The sequence below is a fragment of the Cajanus cajan genome, chromosome 4 (assembly GCF_000230855.2).
Source record: "Cajanus cajan strain Asha chromosome 4, NIPB_CcT2T_4, whole genome shotgun sequence".
In the NCBI taxonomy this organism is placed as follows: Eukaryota; Viridiplantae; Streptophyta; class Magnoliopsida; order Fabales; family Fabaceae; genus Cajanus; species Cajanus cajan.
In genome coordinates this window covers 4,348,439-4,362,068 of record NC_138520.1, presented here as the reverse complement: position 1 = coordinate 4,362,068, position 13,630 = coordinate 4,348,439, and the positions used below count along the sequence as shown (strand labels likewise).

The 13,630-nt window shown below is 31.8% G+C and overlaps 1 protein-coding gene across 2 annotated transcripts; it reads left to right on the top strand.

Annotated features, from left to right (window-relative positions):
* The first annotated feature begins 2,282 nt into the window (after positions 1 to 2,282).
* EMB2757 (Transducin/WD40 repeat-like superfamily protein) lies at positions 2,283 to 13,388 on the top strand. 2 transcript variants are annotated; one of them, XM_020381723.3, is made up of 14 exons: positions 2,286 to 2,683; positions 3,448 to 3,745; positions 4,033 to 4,095; positions 4,197 to 4,268; positions 4,364 to 4,420; positions 4,564 to 4,763; positions 5,609 to 5,667; positions 5,770 to 5,857; positions 6,070 to 6,136; positions 9,994 to 10,076; positions 10,155 to 10,246; positions 10,922 to 11,028; positions 12,767 to 12,830; positions 13,121 to 13,388. In XM_020381723.3, exons 2-14 carry the CDS (start codon positions 3,642 to 3,644, stop codon positions 13,217 to 13,219), a joined length of 1,155 nt encoding a protein of 384 aa, XP_020237312.1. In that variant the 5' UTR covers positions 2,286 to 2,683; positions 3,448 to 3,641; the 3' UTR covers positions 13,220 to 13,388. The 2 variants fall into 2 exon arrangements, with proteins under 2 accessions (XP_082930081.1, XP_020237312.1); XM_083073955.1 differs by lacking the exon at positions 12,767 to 12,830 and having other exon boundaries at positions 2,283 to 2,683.
* Positions 13,389 to 13,630: the final 242 nt, after the last annotated feature.

Sequence of the window (13,630 nt, the reverse complement as noted above, 5' to 3'; positions counted from 1 at the left end):
TTATATCTAGTCCTTATAAAATATTTTCTGTTCTTATAAAATGAGTATATATTAGTTTTGATTCTTGTGAAATATTTTTTCTTTGATTTTTATTCTTTAAAAATTTAAAATTATTTTTTTTTTGGTATATTTTACTACTTTTTTGATATTATTTCTCAACAGGCAGGTGCAAATGATCTTATCATGCAACAGGTTCAGAATTTTATATATGCGAATGGGAATTATCAGCCTCCCTCTGCCTTTGATCTGGACAAGTCATTGTTGAAGGATTTGTTATTCAACCAAAGTCCCACCAAAGATGTTGCCCTAGCGTTTGGCTCGATGAGGTCTGTGTGCCATTTGCACCAGTTCTAGAGAAGCTTTCCCTTTCAGGTAAGGCCGTTTTTTTTTTATAGAAACTCTTGAAGACAATGTCATACCCATTTGCCTGCAGGAGAACATGATAAATGCTAACTCCCCTATAAAAGGTTTTCCGTTTGAAGGGAGCTGATCATTCTCCTTTTATATCTAAGGCTCAAGCTCTGCATAAGTTTTGATAGAAATCTCAAAGATCCTCCGAGTACGTTCATTGGCTAAATTGTTTGTGAAGTCCTACTAAAGTCATCATTTTTCTTTTTAACAATAATTTTAAGGTATATAAATAGCATATATTTTAAAAATTTATTAAATTTTTTAAAAGTTTCATGCACTCTCAGTTGTTTTTATCATTTAAGCTTTTAATAAATAAATAATTAAAAATAATCATATAATAATAGAGACTAAAAATAATAATTCTAAATTTTAGAAGAATAAAAAATAAAAAATTATTTTATAGGGATCAAAATCAAAATTTATTCATTTTATGAGAACCAAAAGTATATTTAGACCTAAAATAAAAATATACTACCTTAATATATATTTTAATAATGACAAATCTTAATTTTAAAATTTTAATTATGAAGAGTTTTCATATCTACCAGATTTATTCAAGTGTTTCAAATTTATTTTATTTAGTATTCAGAAGTTTTGTAACACCTTCTACTTCTGCTTCTCATGAATAATTATTATAATATAAATAATAATAAAAATTAACACTTCATTTAATAATTAAAAAAATTATGGGTAAAAGATATTACATAACAACTCCAAATAACAAGATTGAAAGTAAAACAATTACGATGAATAACAATTAATGTGAAAATATTTTCTTAAGAAAATAAACTAAAATTCTAATATAATAATGACAGAAAATAATCCTTAATTAAAATTTTGATGTCACATCTTATCATAGTAATTCCATCAACAATTTAAATTATTCCAAAATTAAAGTCACATGCATAAACATACAAAAAATAAGATATAAAAGAAAAAGTAGAATGAAAACATATCTCAGTCCAACTATCAAAATAAAATCTCCTGAAAAACTCGTTTCGGACTGAATTAACAACATCAAGAACAACCAACAAATGATGTGCTAAACAAAAAGTAAACTAAATAATAATACATAGAAAAAGTTTACACAAAATCTATCAGAGATAAAATTGTATAAGAGTTAATTAACAGAATTATTAATTTTTTTTCCCAATATAATGACATGATCAGGGACGGAGCCAGGATTTCAATACTGGGGGGCCGAGAATTGGAATGATCAAATGAGGCGCTACATTTTTTTAAAAAAAAAAAATTCCAAAGTGATACCACATAGCAGGCCGTACCAGAAGTCCAAAAGTTGAATAAAAAAATAAATTTGGGTTATTCATTTAATTATACATATGAGTTTATATTAAAAATAGGGGGTGCCATATAGTAATATATATGTATATAAAAAAAAATTAAAATTGTTGGGGGGGCCGTGGCACCCGTAGGTCCCCCCTTGGCTCCGTCCTTGGACATGATGTAATCCTTTTATACATTCATATTCTCAATATATTAATTTTTAACTTATTTTGTTTCTTTCTCCTTTCTCTTCTTTGCACTCTGTGTTCTAACATGTATCATGACCATATGGATTTTATAACTATTAGTTATAGATTTTTAAATGTTGTACATTTGTAATTATTAATAAAGAAAAAACATTTTTAAATAACTGTTTTCGTTTCTATTTTTTAAGATTTTTTAATTTATTCGATTATATAATAACTTCTTATAAATAAAGGATAAAATTATATATATATATATATATATATATATATATATATATATATATATATATATATATATATATATATATATATATATATATATATATAACCATATGTGTAACTGTTACCCTCATAACACATTCCGGTTCACTTTATGGAATGCATATGGCCCGACGTTTAAGAGGTGCTTTTGTTTTTCTTTGAAATTTTAATGACCTTGTGGGCTTCCTAGTTGTGGGTTACATCTGTTAGGGTTGAGTGGTTTGGGCTATCTCGACGCCTCTACAGTGCCCTAATATGCGAGTGCGAATAGCAATATCCATGAACACAGCCCATTTTTATCAATTCTCACTTCTCTGCAGTGTTTCCTAACGTTCAATTGTGATGGCTACTTAATTTCTATGACTGTTTTGAGTGAGACTTTGAGTTCAAGTTCTGTTCGTTGATTTAGTTGCTTGTTATGGCAATTTCTAGCACGAGTTGCAGCCTCTAATTGAAGTATTCAACACTTGATTTTTGGTCGTTGCTTCTTTGTTTCTTCTAATCCCCTACTGTCCGACCAGGTATATGCTCCACTCTTTTCTTTCTTTTAACAATTGCAAATTCGTGTTTGCAATCTTGTGGCTTGGCATGAGGATTGTAGCTTTTCTATTCTCTGTTTGCTGTGGTTATTGGAGGATTAAAATATATGTCAATAAAAAATGCTGTCTTGCTGATGCCAATTCATGTTTCAAGTTGTTTGGATTTTAGAAAGGCTAATCGACTTTAGAATTTGGAGCTATTTTATCATCTGCTAATTGCCATCTTATTCTTGTCTTGTTTTATTTTGCTCAAAAGCATTTTTTCTTTTAGAGCCACTAGGTTCAGCATAGTGGAGGAGGTTGTTATAGAATGTACATAATTATTGTAATTTCTATGGATAAAAAAAATAAAATAAATAAATAAATAAATAAATATATATATATATATATATATATATATATATATATATATATATATATATATATATATATATATAGATATAGATATATATATTTCTTTTGATATGAGAAGCTCAAGAATTAAATGTAATTTTCTGCTTAAACACCGATAGGCATCAACTCCCTAAAAGAATAGTAAGGGAAAAACTGATCCAGCTTTTGTTGATTATATCTATTTTGGACTTATGAATTTGTGTTTTGAATGTGAATGTGCCGTTTATTTTCAAGTTGTACTTTGTGAAATAGTATTTTGAAAGTGAAATGTTTTGAATTTATGTGGTTCAACTAATTCAGAATCAGTGATTGTGTGGAGTTTAAAATATTGATTTTGACTCAATGGGTACTAGGAGGGAGATCTTCATGAGTTGCCCCATTGAAGGAGTAAAGAACGAAGGAAGACAAGAGCATATGAATTCTACCAAGTCCCAATTTTGAACAGAATAAAACGAATAGTTGGGTGACAGCCAAGGAAAATAAAAATTTAGGAAAGACTATTTTTTCAGTTCAGTTTCTCCAAGTGGACTGTAAAGAAGTGCAAAGAATGAGCAGAAGACCACCACCTGATCCCGTGGCTGTGCTACGGGGTCATCGAGCTTCAGTCACAGACGTTTCTTTTCATCACTGTAAGCCAATATTATTCTCCAGGTATTCACTGCAAATGTTTCTGTCCTTTTTGGTTTCATGGGCATTACTCCGCTACACATTTTTTTCCCTGGTTATGGTAGATTGGTATCCATCAAGCGTTTCATTGGCTGCTAGTTATTTTTATAAGAAATTTTAACATTTACTGTAAAATATGCGTTCAATAAATGCTTGACAACCCCTGGGTACCATGCCCATTAGGGTACCATTGAAACTCCCTGTTTTAGTTGGTTGCTTGTACAATTAGTTTCACTTAATATTGAGTCACGTCATGCTCTTCTCGCATGCAGTTCTGCTGATGGTGAAGTGCGGATGTGGGATACCCTTCAGCATCGAACAGTGTCATCTGCATGGTGCTTAGATCTACATTTTTTTACTATCATTCGTATTTGTGAAGAATATCATTGATTTTCAGAGATTAAGATCCATGATGAAAATTTATTTTATATTGCAGGTTACACAGTGCCTCACATGGTATTGTTGCTGTTGCCAGTAGTTCTTCCCTCGGAACCAACAAATTTATTAGGTGCATCCTTTTCTACCTAGTCTTCCCTTTTCTATTTTAGCATCTTAGTATAACTTTGCTTTATTGATATTCATTTATATTTTTTATGCATGTAGCCAGGGTAGGGATGGAACTGTGAAAGTTTGGGAATTTGATGATGCTGGTTTGTCCAGGTACAGATTTATATTTACTTCTTCTACTTCTACAAACATCTCATCCTTTTCTAGTTATGTAAGGATAGCTTGTGTTTTTGTGATACAAGCTACAGAGATGTTCTTTTTATCTTCTTTCTGTTGATCTTCACCCCTGAACCCAGGATTCCATCACTTACAATCAAGACAAACACTTACCACTTTTGCAAGTTTTCCACGGTGAAGAGTCGTTCTGTCTGGTCTAAAGAATGCAAAGCATTAAAAGATTGCAACAGAACAGAGCTAGGAGGATTGTCTGATAGAAATATTCCGGAGGTTAACAAAGAGGCTTACACCAATCAAAGTTGTTCTGAAAGCTTTGGAGGTTTGTATGTTCTAGTTTGAAATTGTTGATGTTTAAGAATTTTTTTAACTTGTGACAGTTTAACCATTCTGGATTCTGAATTATTCTATATTTTAAAATATTAGAATAACTTGGCATCAGTGAACTGTGGTGATTTCAATACTAACTTAAAAATAATGGATTAGGTAGTATTGTTGTGTTTGCATGGTGTTTTTGGAATGACAGAATTTATGAACTAATTAGTGTTGTTTTTGTCTTTTGTGTAACTGTCATGTTCTTAAGCATCAGTAGGCGTATCTCGGTTTATCCTTTTCTGAATAATTTATTGTTAATGACAGTACAATTGCAAAATTTACTGAAAAAAATATATTTAAGGAGAAATTTGAACATATTTATTATTGCTACTGTTATTATTTCTCTTATTTTACATCAAATAATATGGGTTGACATCATCCTAGAATTTTCAGACTTATACAGTGTTTGGTTCAACTTATTTTAAAAAATAAAATAATATTATTTTTATTAGCTTTAAGAGAAACACAATTAATTTTCCAAAATTAATCCCAATAAAACATGCACTTAGTACACTTTTGCTGATCTGGATGATAATAGAAATTTGAAATTTAATAATTTCATTATCTAATTTCCTTTTTAATGAAGTCTTCTCTGAGTCTTCTAACTTATTTTTAAAAGGCTGCACATACAATTGCACTTTGGAGATGCTGCCATGATGGACCAAATTCCTCATATTACAGATCTTTATTGTTTCCTTTTATGTTCTTAAAATAAAATGTTTTTACTCTATATTACTGAGAGATACTTTATGTTTTACAAGTGAGATTGATGAAATCTCATTGTATTCACAGAAAATTTGTATAATGAAGGGCTACAATATGTGGCTTTGTCAGGGGAAAACTCTTCAGAGGTAGGCATGCCTTTCTAATGTAGAAGTTATATTTATCTTTTTAAATATAGTTCATTGCTAAATTACAGACCCCTTTGCTCATTAGTTCTATCATTTTTGAAGGTTGAAATTTGGGATCTCAAGTCAGCTGAAAAATTTTTAAGACTCCCTTCAAGCAATCCTAGTAACTCTTTGAGTGCTTGTAACAAAGGTAGATATTTGTTTCTGGTCTGTATTGAGATTCAGCTTCTACCATCAATTTTTGAAATTCTCATTTCTCAGGTTACATGGTGCTTTTATGCTTTACATTTTTTTCTACATTAATGCACTTCAACATCCTCCTTATTTTTTTCTTTTCAACATTTTATTGATTATAATTTATAAAAATACGTTTACTGAATTACTGCAACTGTTTCTTGTCAGGGATGTGCATGGCACTTCAATTGTTTTTACCATCTGAATCACAAGGATTTTTTCATGTCCTGGCTGGGTATATTCTTTTTCCTTCTTCCTTCTTCCTCCTTCCCTCTCGCTCTCACACTGGTATGTGTATGTAAAGATAATCAAGTGAAACGGGTGTCTCATTATGGGAGAGTGAGGGGAGAAAATCTTAACTGTCTTTTGTGAGAGGTCATGCAACCCACTTAGCTAGTAATATTGGCCATCCTTATGAGATTGAATGGTCAATATCTGATGTTCCTTTTGATCTCTTATGGAGGGTATGTCAGGTGGGAGCACTATCTTATTACGAAAAGTGAGATGAACCAATGTTACCCATTAAATATCACATGGATGGCCAATATTACAAGTTACTCAGGTGGTCACATAATCACTACAAACTTGTTGTTCTCTTGACTGTTTGTGTTTATCCAATGGTCAAGATTTGTTCCTCTAACTCGTAATAAAACCCCTCACCTGGTATGGTTCTCATACATACTTTAGAATATTAGAAGTGTGTTTGGATTATCTTAGAATATCTTTCTTGATGAAGTTATGTCTTATAGTCAGACGGGCTTGTTCTAATAACACTAATAAGTAATTAGTTATATAAATAGGAGTATTAAGGTTGTATTACATCAATCAATTATATTCAGTTTATTATTTAAAGGTTTGAACTTTCTTTTTCTCTTTTCTCTCTTTCCTAACACTAAACTTTTAATTCTACAATAGTTGTACTCATGGTTGTCAATCTCTAGTGACAACTCGTAAACTCGTAGTTTACGAGTTTACAAGAGCTTACCTGTACAACTCGGAGGTAAACTCGTTTTTTAGTGAACTCGGAGCGATCTCGGTGAACTCGGGTAAACTCGTGTAAACTCGCGAGACTACCTCCGATATTAAGAGATCACCGTTTTTTTTTTCCACACACAAAACGCACGTTTTGTGTTGTGTGTTAGGGCACTTTCACTCCAGACCAGACCTCTCCTACTCTCCTCTCCACTCCAGACCTCCGCAGCGCCTCTTCCACGGCTCTCCTCCTTCGCGCCTCACCTCCTTCGCGCGACACCTCCGCGCGTCTCCTTTCCTCTCCGCGCGACACCTCCGCGAGTCTCCTCTCCTCTCCGACGAATCTCCGCCGATCTATCCTCTCTGACAGTGGCTCTGTCTTCCCCGGCATCTGCAGATCTGTCTTCTTCTAAGAGGGAAGGCAGCGGCGACGGCTTGAGGAAGGGTTGCATTGCAGGAAAAATAATTAGGGTTGGAATATGGGCCAAATGGGCCAAGTTTTATTTTTTGTTTTGATTTGGTTAAGAGGGTTTTTACTTCATTATTTTTTTTAGAAAGTAACCTCTCTTTATTAATTATTAATTATTATTATTATAATTTAGATAATATTTTAAGTAATACAAAATTTAATATAAGACCTTAAATATTTTGTTTTCTTAATTTTTTTATTTTATTTAACTACTATAAATTTTTATTATTAAAAATATTTAATGTATAAATAGTTATATTTTTATTTTTATATGTATATTGTTAATTATTTGTATTATAAATTATCTAATATTTATATATATATATATATATATAAATAAATTAGAATAGTGTAATCTTGCTATATTTAATAAATTATTTTATTATTAATATAATTTGTTATTTTACTCTTTAATATAAAGTTAAAATGTTTAATTATTATATATTTTTAATTATTTTTATAATTTTGTTTATTGAGTAATCTCTTACGAGTTTACGATACGAGTTTACGGAGCCTTCACGAGATTACGTAAACTCTCGAGATTGACAACCTTGGTTGTACTCGTATCTTCCACAATGTGTAGAGTTTATCCTTCTGCCATCTTTCTCCTATATCTTCTCCTTTCCTTTCAGCTTAGCTTGAAATTAAGACTATTTAAAAGGAGAGGGGAAAAAAAAGGACATAACAGCATCCAGACATTTCACATTCTTAGTGCTGCCACCCCTGAGGCTACTGTTTGAACAATCTTGCAGTTGGCTAGTGGTTGCAGGTGACACGTTGGTCTGGCAACCAGTGAGCAATTGTTGTTGAGGGTGGTTATTGTTTTTGCTTTTTTGCACAAAGGGGTGTGTATGGTGATGAGTGGTTTTCATTGCTGGTGAGGTTGTTTCAAACTTACCTGGCTTGTGTTTTGGCACTGTTTGGTGTGCTTTCTGATGTGGGAAATCATTGTCTTTCCATATTGAAGAGGTGGTTCTGTGTGCCGTAGCATGGTGGAAGTTTGATAGTGTTGATGTGCCATGGTGTTACCATGTGAATGAAGATGAGTATTTGCTGTGATACAGTGCCCCTGTGGTGGAAGTGTATGGTGGGATGAGGATGGTGATTTGGTACTTGATGTGATATATATGGACCCTTTTGGTGATTGTGTGGTGGCTATTGCTTGTGAAGATGATAAAAACCTTGATTTTATGTTTGTAGGCTTTGGAGGGTATGGTGTTGTTTGGGGATTCTCTGGTCTCAGATGTTTCATGTGTGGCTAGAACAACTGGATTATGGCAGTGCATTCTGTTAGGAGGTTACTGTTGTAGGTGATAAAAAAAATTGTGAGAGCTTAAAGTTACTACCAGGCTGAAAATTTGGTGAGGCTTGTTAAAGTTTCTAGGTTGTTAGTAGGATCAAGATTTGTGATTGAAGTATTGTTTTCTGTTAATGCTATAGCATGATAGGGTTTTTTGGTGTTTCAGGGAGATTGGGGCTTTGGTGTGTTGCTCTTTGGTGTGTTCTATGACTATCTTCTAGCTGTGGCTATCAAATCTGGTGTTCAAGCAATTTCTTCTCCTCTCTATATGCATGGTCAAGTGTGCCCTGGATAGTGTCTGCGGCAGGAGTGTTGCATGTCATTCTTCCGCCTTTTCTCCCATGTAAAGCCAAGAGTGCTGTAGACGGTGTTTCTAGCAACTAGAGTGTTATAGACTTATAGTCAACTAGAAAGGTGTGACCAAGTATTACAAAATGACAAACTAGATTTGAAGATAGAATAAACAAGAACGAATATGCTATTGGAGACTGAAATCTCAACAGAAATCTCCTTCCTTTTTCCAAGGGTTTTCCCTTCACAAAGGGTTGCCCCTTTCTCAAACTGAGACTGCTCTGTTTCTGTTTGCCATTACTACGATTCTGAATGCCTCCGCTTCTATTCCCCATTTTTTTCTTTTTATTATTTAAGCTCGCTCATAAATCAATTTTGTAACTAATTACTATTGACAACTCTAGCTACTTTGCCCATTACTAGCTAAAGTTGGCTTTATTTCCCATTATTCTTCTTTTGTGGGTTCTATCACCAACGTAGTTGCAGGTCCAACAGCAGCTGTCGTAGTTTCTTGTGGTTTCAGCCAGATAGAAAATGTGAACTAGGGTGTGACAGGTTTCAGAGCCGGTGTCATCCTATTCCTAGTTTCTCCTCTTCAATATTAGGTGGTTCAGCATTGCCTTTCTTCATCTTCTTCTTTGTCCTGTGTATGGAATGCTGAGTTTCTCTTCTCTTGGTGATAGCTCACTATTAAAATGGCGTGCCTTCTCTTCTTTCTGGCTGTTTGGATTTGTCTCAATTTTCTTGTGAAGATTGCTGAGTTCTGTACTAAATTTAAGCTTTTGTGATTCAGGGAGAGCACTAGTTGCCTAAGTTGATTGGACAGATGGGCTAGTGTTATTCTTGTTATGTTTGCAGGTTTGATACTTGTAATAAAGCTTCAGCTTGAGGGAGTGTTACGGAATATTAATATCTTAATTTTTTTCCTTTATTTGTTTAATTTAGTGATCTTGAGCTTGTACTTGTAGTAAGGGTACTTTACCTAATTAGTATTTAGTAATATAAATAGGATTCTAAGATTAAGGTATTGACTTCCGTCTCATTCTATATTCCAATCTAGATATGAGGATGGTTCCATGCTTTGGTGGGATGTACGAAATCCTGGAGTTCCAGTAACTTCTGTAAAATTCCATTCTGAGCCAGGTACGGAATTTAGCATCCTTAGATTTCTTTTTTATGTTTTTTTAATAAAATTTAGTTAATAACTGATCACTTTTGTAGTTCTTAGCATCTGTATTGACGGATCTTGCAAAGGGGGTATCTCAGGAGCTGCGGATGACAAAATTGTCATGTACAGCTTGGATCATTCCTCGGTAACTTCCATTTTTTTTTATTCTCTTCTTCCACTGAAACATCTCTTGCTCCTAAAAGTTGTTCTTTTATTGTTTAGGCTTAGGATTTAGAAAGTGTAAATAATAATAAAAAATGTTACCCATTTTTTTATATCAAGTCTTTTTATTACATACGAGACTTTTCGTCAACATATGAGACCCTTTTTTTTATAATAAAAACGATTAGTAAATAATCTTTTATTTGTGTGCTTAAAACTTACACTTTTTAGTAGTTTTACCTTTGGACCAGCCCTAGTGATTACAGATATGAAGATAAATGGGAGACTACTGGCTTCCCACGTGAATGTTAAATCATTCAGTTGATTAGAGGTTGTTTTCCACGTACAAACATGCTTAATTTGTATGAATAAAAACAAGGATCAAGATATATTTAGCAAGTAACAACCTAGATAGTGTTAACACGTCTTGAATAATATAATATGGATTTGCTGTTCCACTTGGTTGGTATGACTAACAGAATAGCTATAAAGCAGGGTATGGGAACAGGAAATGACAGTTTGCTTTAGTTGTATTTCATGATTATTTTCAACAGAAAATTTTCTTATGCTGGCTTTTCAGTCTGCAGCTTAATGTTATCTACACCCCTTTTCAGCTTATTTATACTTATTCTCGTGTATATCATGTTGATGACTAAAGGGTACGTGTGTGATCAAGAAAGAAATCAGTTTGGAGCGACCTGGCATCTCGGGCACCTCAATTCGGCCTGATGGAAAAATTGCTGCAACTGCTGGCTGGGACCACAGGTTTTTAAATGCATTAACCCCTCCCCTCCCTCTTTTCTAAACATGCTTAGGGAAACCTCCCAGGGGTAATTTAACGTTTGACTTGTCTTCATTTTATCAAAACTTCCCCCTATTGAGAAAAGGAAAAGAATCAGTTCTTTTTTAGTGACTCACAGATCATAATTCATGATAAGATGTTCATATTCTAGGTTGCACTATCCTATCTATATGACAGACACATGCTTTGTGTGCTATATCAGTTGAAGAAATTCCTATATATAAACTATAAAATTTCTCGTACAGTGCACAAGTATTTTAAAATTTAGGTATAATTTAAAAATAAAAGTAAAATCTGGGATAAAAATTACCATTGTTAAACAATGACAAAATAACTTATCTTAATAAAGGAATATAATAGAAATCTTCACTGTTAAAAAAGATACGACTTTTGAAATTGATGTTTAAATCAAGTAAATAAATTATATGAATCAAGTCATATCATACATGTTTAAATTGTTATTTTGATCTAGTGTGCAAAATTTAGAATTCAAATTGAAATTAGGATTTAAATCTATGTAATAATATTTGAGAAGAAGAAAAAAATGTAAAGGACATAATGTAAGATACCTGACGAAGAAGTCTTGTGGCACACATTGAGAGTAAATTAGGAGCGTTCTTACTCAAGAATAAAGACTCAAATGTAATATAAGGATTGATTATGATTGTTGATTTGGAGTGAGCCAGAGCTGAATCCTAAACTGGAATTGATATTATTCAACTCCATTAAATATAAGGGTCCTGGTAACAAGTTTTTAGTATAAATCTCAATGTGGTCCATTTTTAGTCTACACCACTAGTAAGAGTGTCGAACTCATAAATTTTAAGTAGTGGAACGATATTCATATACAAATTTGTAATAATAAACATATAATTTTATATTTTTTGGAATAAAATATATATTTTAATTGTTCTTTACTAAATTTTATATTTTAAAAATATTGAATGATTTTCTGAATTTTAACATCTTTAAAATTATTTTTCTTTATAAGTAACAAAACAATCATTTAATCATTCATTTCTCATATTTAAATTGTCTTTTTAAAAAAAGTATAATATGAACTTGGATAAAGCATCATCTTTTGATTAAATTTACTTAATTATAATTAACATGACACATCGTGTACGCACATATAAGTTTGTTTATTCACAATTATTTGTTGTTTTTAAAAAGAGTAAGTTAACAAGTTACATTTAGGTACATTTTAAAAAATATCACGGCCATAACTTACTAATATATTCTTTTTAAAAAATATTTATTTTAACAAATCTCATATACATTTGATAATTTACATCTATTTAATTTTAAGAAAAATTAAATTAGCAAATTACATTCATGTATTTTTTTTAAAAAAAAATATACTTTAAAAATAATATATTGATTTTAACTTTATTTTATAACATAAAACACCAAGTAATGAAATACTTAATTTTTAACATGATAAATAGTATATTTTATTATAATATATTTATATATATAGAAAACAATTGATATAAAAAATCAATTTAGTGAGAGGCATTTGTCTCCACTTCTACCAAGGTGGATCCGTCCCTGGCTGGTATCCATCCATCAGGAGAGGATAACTTGGTGGGATTAACTCTTCCAGCTAGAGGTTTTTTTTTTTTGTTTTTTTTATAAACCAAGTTCGAACATGACACCTTATTCAATGGCTGCTGTTTAAATCTGGTATGCTATTCGTAGGTTGAGGATATATGATTATCGCAAAGGAAATGCTTTAGCTATTTTAAAGTATCACCATGGCACGGTAAGTCACTGTTTTCTATTATATTATATCTAATGCAGTCTGAAGATGTAACTGAAGCGTGTGTTTGTTTCCGATTTTGGATGTGAAAATTCACGTTAACAAGAAGAAAAAAGTCAAGCTTCCACGTAAATTTGATTGTAAACGTGAAAAGAGAAAGAAAAATCAAGTTCATAAATCAAAACTAATCAAAACCAAACACGCACGAAGATAACATGAAAAACGACAATTTCTTTTTGTGACATTTCTTAATATAGTTAACATGCTTTTTCTGTGACATGCCTATCTTGCAGTGCAATGCTGTAACCTATTCGTCTGATTGTAAACTTATGGCCTCTGCATCGGAAGACACAACTGTGGGACTATGGGAATTGTATCCGCCTCGGATATGATACTGAATTTGATGAATTTATTCGATGTCGATAGTTCTAGACTATAGCTTTATTAATCAATGGTTAATTACTTTTGTGCGCTCAAATCAGTTGTAACAATCATTTTTTTACTTTTTAGCATGTATTTGGTATTTATATCCTTAAAATAGAAGTGTGATAGTTTTTCTGAGGGGATTGGGTGTGTCTGTTTAAACTTTTTTTTTTCTTTTTCATATAAAGCGCTTGTGTTTTTTAATAGAATATGTATTTCTGTTTTTTTATATATATTTGTCTAACTTTTTTGAGTTATTAAATGAAATTTTTTTATTAAAAGTTATTCTTAAAATAATTTGATCTCATATATATATATATATATATATATATTTGTAATTTTGATATAAATGATGTTTTTAGATCGAAAATATTCCATGC

What these genes read in the sequence shown, in the direction of transcription:
- EMB2757 (XM_020381723.3), top strand. Translation starts at nt 3,642, where the DNA reads ATGAGCAGAAGACCACCACCTGATCCCGTGGCTGTGCTACGGGGTCAT. An exon ending in AAGCCAATATTATTCTCCAG is followed by an intron (nt 3,746 to 4,032) that starts GTATTCACTGCA and finishes TCTCGCATGCAG; the next exon opens with TTCTGCTGATGGTGAAGTGC. An exon ending in ACTGCTGGCTGGGACCACAG is followed by an intron (nt 11,029 to 12,766) that starts GTTTTTAAATGC and finishes TGCTATTCGTAG; the next exon opens with GTTGAGGATATATGATTATC.